The sequence below is a fragment of the Procambarus clarkii genome, chromosome 43 (assembly GCF_040958095.1).
Source record: "Procambarus clarkii isolate CNS0578487 chromosome 43, FALCON_Pclarkii_2.0, whole genome shotgun sequence".
In the NCBI taxonomy this organism is placed as follows: domain Eukaryota; kingdom Metazoa; phylum Arthropoda; class Malacostraca; order Decapoda; family Cambaridae; genus Procambarus; species Procambarus clarkii.
In genome coordinates, this window is record NC_091192.1 from 13,973,372 (window position 1) to 13,978,998 (window position 5,627).

Sequence of the window (5,627 nt, forward strand, 5' to 3'; positions counted from 1 at the left end):
TGGGGGATAACTACAGTGGGGCGACAGTTTCCTATTGATTGTAGCGGGAATAGCTGTAGTGGAGCAGACTGTGGCAGGGGTGACTGGCCGGGGCCGAGGGTAGGGAGGCTGAGTATAGAGCACTGAGGGTCATCCATCACCAGTGTGATCTCCCGCTGGGCCTTTGTCTCCTGGCCGAGAGCTCTGTCCTGGACACCAGCAGAGAAGGTTGGGGCGAGGGGCTAGTAGGACGGGGTTGATGTGGTGGTCAGGGGGTTGATGTGGTGGTCTGGGGGTTGATGTGGTGGTCAGGGGTTGATGTGGTGGTCAGGGGGTTGATGTGGTGGTCAGGGGTTGGTGTGGTGGTCAGGGGTTGATGTGGTGGTCAGGGGGTTGGTGTGGTGGTCAGGGGGTTGATGTGGTGGTCAGGGGGTTGATGTGGTGGTCAGGGGGTTGATGTGGTGGTCAGGGGTTGATGTGGTGGTCAGGGGTTGGTGTGGTGGTCAGGGGTTGGTGTGGTGGTCAGGGGTTGATGTGGTGGTCAGGGGTTGGTGTGGAGGTCAGGGGGTTGATGTGGTGGTCAGGGGTTGATGTGGTGGTCAGGGGGTTGATGTGGTGGTCAGGGGTTGATGTGGTGGTCAGGGGTTGGTGTGGTGGTCAGGGGTTGATGTGGTGGTCAGGGGGTTGATGTGGTGGTCAGGGGGTTGATGTGGTGGTCAGGGGTTGATGTGGTGGTCAGGGGGTTGATGTGGTGGTCAGGGGTTGATGTGGTGGTCAGGGGGTTGATGTGGTGGTCAGGGGTTGATGTGGTGGTCAGGGGTTGATGTGGTGGTCAGGGGTTGGTGTGGAGGTCAGGGGGTTGATGTGGTGGTCAGGGGTTGGTGTGGTGGGCAGGGGTTGGTGTGGTGGTCAGGGGTTGATGTGGTGGTCAGGGGTTGGTGTGGTGGTCAGGGGTTGATGTGGTGGTCAGGGGGTTGGTGTGGTGGTCAGGGGGTTGATGTGGTGGTCAGGGGTTGATGTGGTGGTCAGGGGGTTGATGTGGTGGTCAGGGGTTGATGTGGTGGTCAGGGGTTGATGTGGTGGTCAGGGGGTTGATGTGGTGGTCAGGAGTGATTCCCAACCAGGAGCTCCACAATCAAGATCATCAACCACATCTAGTATCGGGCCCCTGCACAATTATGATGGAATATTCACACTTGCTAACAAAGAAATAAGCGAAATACTTAGGAATCAGTACGACTATTTTCAGCGAGCCACTAAACACACTGAAGATTGATAACCCAAATGAATTTTTCATGGATGTGATGCCAGCATCAAAACTTATATCAGAGGTCACCCTATCCCTATGGAGAGCGTGCAGAGATCCTTTACTGCTAGAATCCACTCGGTAAAACATCTAAATTACTGGGACCGACTAAAGAGCCTAAATCTGTACTCCCTTGAGCACAGGCGGGAGAGATACATAATAATTTACACGTGGAAAATAATTGAGGGGCTGATCCCAAACCTGTACACAGAAATAACATCACATGAGACCAGAAGGCATGGCAGGATGTGCAGAATACCCCCGTTGAAGAGCAGAGGTGCAACAGGTACTCTGAGAGAGAACTATCAACATCAGAGGCCCGAGACTGTTCAACACGCTTCCACTACACATAAGGTGCATAACTGGCCGACCCCTCACAGTGTTCAAGAGAGAACTATCAACATCAGAGGCCCGAGACTGTTCAACACGCTTCCACTACACATAAGGGGCATAACTGGCCGACCCCTCACAGTGTTCAAGAGAGAACTGGATAAACACCTCCAAAGGATACCTGATCAACCAGGCTGTGATTCAATGTCAGGCTGCGAGCAGCCGCGTCTAACAGCCTGGTTGACCAGTCCAGCAACCAGGAGGATATTAAGGGACTCTAAGCTCTGAAATCATCTTAATTTAAGGTAACCTCGAGGCAAGGTGACCATCCTTGTCACCACCATCACTACCATCCCTACCACTACCACCATCTCTACCACTACCACCATCCCTACCACTACCACCATCCCTACCACTACCACCATCCCTACCACTACCACCATCCCTACCACTATCACCATCCCTACCACTACCACCATCCCTACCACTACCACCATCCCTACCACTACCACCATCCCTGTCACCACTACCACCATCCCTGTCACCACTACCACCATCGGCTTCAATTTACGAAATCGTACACTTCCTCCTATTGTAGTGCAAGGAGCCGCTAACGAGCAGCGACGGTGGTTCCCGGTCGTTAAGGAACCATTCAGACCACTACACAATTACTGCCACTTCAAGAGGCGTCGGCTGGCAGGAAAGTGGCCCAGGACCCCCCTAGGTGCATGCTCAGGCGGCCTGGTTCCTCGTTGGTTCCTTGCTGGTTCCTCGTTGGTTCCTCGCTGGTTCCTCTCTGGTTCCTCGCTGGTTCCTCTCTGGTTCCTCGCTGGTTCCTCTCTGGTTCCTCGCTGGTTCCTTCTCTGGTTCCTCGTTGGTTCCTCTTTGGTTCCTCGTTGGTTCCTCTCTGGTCCCTCGCTTGTTCCTCTCTGGTTCCTCTCTGGTTCCTCTCTGGTTCCTCGCTGGTTCCTCGCTGGTTCCTCTCTGGTTCCTCGCTGGTTCCTCTCTGGTTCCTCGCTGGTTCCTCTCTGGTTCCTCGCTGGTTCCTCTCTGGTTCCTCGTTGATTCCTCGCTGGTTCCTCGCTGGTTCCTCTCTGGTTCCTCTCTGGTTCCTCACTGGTTCCTCTCTGGTTCCTCGTTGGTTCCTCGCTGGTTCCTCTCCGGTTTCTCGCTGGTTCCTCGTTTGTTTCGCTCTGGTTCCTCGCTGGTTCCTCGCTGGTTCCTCGCTGGTTCCTCGCTGGTTCCTCGCTGGTTCCTCCCTGGTTCCTCGCTGGTTCCTCGGTGGTTCCTCGCTGGTTCCTCGCTGGTTCCTCCCTGGTTCCTCGCTGGTTCCTCGCTGGCTCCTCGCTGGCTCCTCGCTGGTTCCTCGCTGGTTCCTCTCTGGTTCCTCGCTAGTTCCTCTCTGGTTCCCCGCTGGTTCCTCTCTGGTTCCTCGCTGGTTCCTCTCTGGTTCCTCGCTGGTTCCTCTCTGGTTCCTCTCTGGTTCCTCTCTGGTTCCTCTCTGGTTCCTCTCTGGTTCCTCGTTGGTTCCTCGCTGGTTCGTCTCTGGTTCCTCGTTGGTTCCTCTCTGGTTCCTCTGGTTCCTCGCTGGTTCCTCGCTGGTTCCTCGCTGGCTCCTCGCTGGTTCCTCGCTGGTTCCTCGCTGGTTCCTCGCTGGTTCCTCTCTGGTTCCTCTCTGGTTCCTCTCTGGTTCCTCTCTGGTTCCTCTCTGGTTCCTCGTTGGTTCCTCGCTGGTTCGTCTCTGGTTCCTCGTTGGTTCCTCTCTGGTTCCTCTGGTTCCTCGCTGGTTCCTCGCTGGTTCCTCGCTGGTTCCTCCCTGGTTCCTCGCTGGTTCCTCGCTGGTTCCTCCCTGGTTCCTCGCTGGTTCCTCGCTGGTTCCTCGCTGGTTCCTCGCTGGTTCCTCTCTGGTTCCTCGCTAGTTCCTCTCTGGTTCCCCGCTGGTTCCTCTCTGGTTCCTCGCTGGTTCCTCTCTGGTTCCTCGCTGGTTCCTCTCTGGTTCCTCTCTGGTTCCTCTCTGGTTCCTCTCTGGTTCCTCTCTGGTTCCTCGTTGGTTCCTCGCTGGTTCGTCTCTGGTTCCTCGTTGGTTCCTCTCTGGTTCCTCTGGTTCCTCGCTGGTTCCTCGCTGGTTCCTCGCTGGTTCCTCGCTGGTTCCTCCCTGGTTCCTCGCTGGTTCCTCGCTGGTTCCTCGCTGGTTCCTCGCTGGTTCCTCTGGTTCCTCGCTGGTTCCTCGCTGGCTCCTCGCTGGTTCCTCGCTGGTTCCTCGCTGGTTCCTCTCGTGGGAGACGTGGGAAGAGACGTGGGCTCAACTCCGGTGCCATTCCTGAAAAAATAAAAATGAAAGTTATATATATATATATATATATATATATATATATATATATATATATATATATATATATATATATATATATATATTATCCACCACATAAAGTAGGTTAACCTGGGGAGTGACAGGCATCTAGTGATAAGGTAATATGTAATTTATGTATGTCTCTTTGACTGGTGGCTAGAGCGAGGGGTCTTAATTCTTGCAGAGTCGAAGTTCGATCCCCGATGGTCCAAGGGGTTACAACAACACAAACCTTCCATTATATAACACCAGGGTTAGCCTATAGAACGCCGGCTTAGATATATGTTCTTTATAGCTAACGGACCTGTTCTTATCCACCTTTCCCCTAAGACGGGCAACTCGACGTTGTGACCACAGGAGTACTTACATGTTGATCGTGTGTTATAAGGCTCGGGGATATTAATATTATGGATAATAATTCAGCTTGACAATGGAGGGAGTCGGGCTGGCTGAACAGCCAGCACGACTGCAAGACATATAAGGATTTGCTATTAATACTCAAAGTGGTTAGTTCGTGACAAGTCTGCATTTGTTCAAATAAAGACGTCCTGCTCTATAAACTCTTTAACAAGGTGATAAATGAATTATGCCAGGGACTCTGAAAGGAGGGGGGGGGCAGGCTACTTAAAACACTGCCGGCGTCATTATCCAACACCAGATATCAGGTACTCATTTATTTATTTATTTTTATTATTTAATTTTTTGTTTTAGCTATGCCCCACACCGCCAGACTTTACCCTTGTTGCATACATATCCAAACCGCCTTTCACTCCTCTCCAAACCTGAACACCACTCAGGTGTAGGTGTGAGCCTCGGTCACTTGGGTCAATAGTCTAGTCATAGAGCAATGCTTCTTGCGGACCCTGGCGAAGAGGGGGAGGTGTTTGGCTCAACCTCTTGGCTCTATAGGACTGTGAGGCTCCTTAGTGTCGTCTTGCCCCCATAGGCTCCTGGTGAGAGTATACTCTTACCCTCTTCTAGACCTGTCGTCCCACGCCCTCAGCTTCAACTGGAAAGTCATATTTCTCTCCCGCACATTACATTAACCTGACAAATGATGACTCGGACAACCTGTCAAGCTTAATTGCTCCCTCTTCCCAGTACAACTCTGAAGAAAGCAGTCACTCTCAGGCCTCAGTTTTCTAGAATTTACACATTTTCAGCACCAAATGAAGTGGTACAAGTATTGTTGGGCACTGTTCCTTTATTGTCCTGTTATCCCACTCCCATGTCCTCGTAGACCTTCCCAAGCACTATATATTCATGTTGGCTTAGTGTCTTAACCTCATAATTATCTCCCTAAAAATCGCAATGTGCATTAGTCAACGAAGTTAATTTTGGAGCCGCCATGGTGACAGCCGGCGTCCCCAGGTGACAGGCATCTAGTGATAAGGTAATATGTAATTTATGTATGTACTTGCCTCAGTTCAGCTCGTCCTCTTTCATGTCCAACATGGACTAAACCAACTATAGTACCATATATTTTTTACAGATGACACAAGAATATGAGCAAGTGTAACATCATTAGAGGTCACATCAACCCTCCAAATTGATGCAAAATAAGTTAAACCAATATCATTGAAAATTCAAACTGGGACCACTAAGAAAATGCAATCATACCACACCATAGAACAGCAGGACAATGCAACAGTTGTGAGAGTA

The 5,627-nt window shown here is 51.6% G+C and overlaps 1 protein-coding gene across 1 annotated transcript; it reads right to left on the minus strand.

Annotated features, from left to right (window-relative positions):
- Positions 1-2,728: 2,728 nt before the first annotated feature.
- LOC123756019 (serine/arginine repetitive matrix protein 2-like) lies at positions 2,729-4,986 on the minus strand. The gene is made up of 2 exons (XM_045739031.2): positions 4,937-4,986; positions 2,729-3,935 (listed from the first exon to the last, which is right to left on the minus strand). Exons 1-2 carry the CDS (start codon positions 4,984-4,986, stop codon positions 2,729-2,731), a joined length of 1,257 nt encoding a protein of 418 aa, XP_045594987.2.
- Between the last annotated feature and the right edge of the window lie 641 nt (positions 4,987-5,627).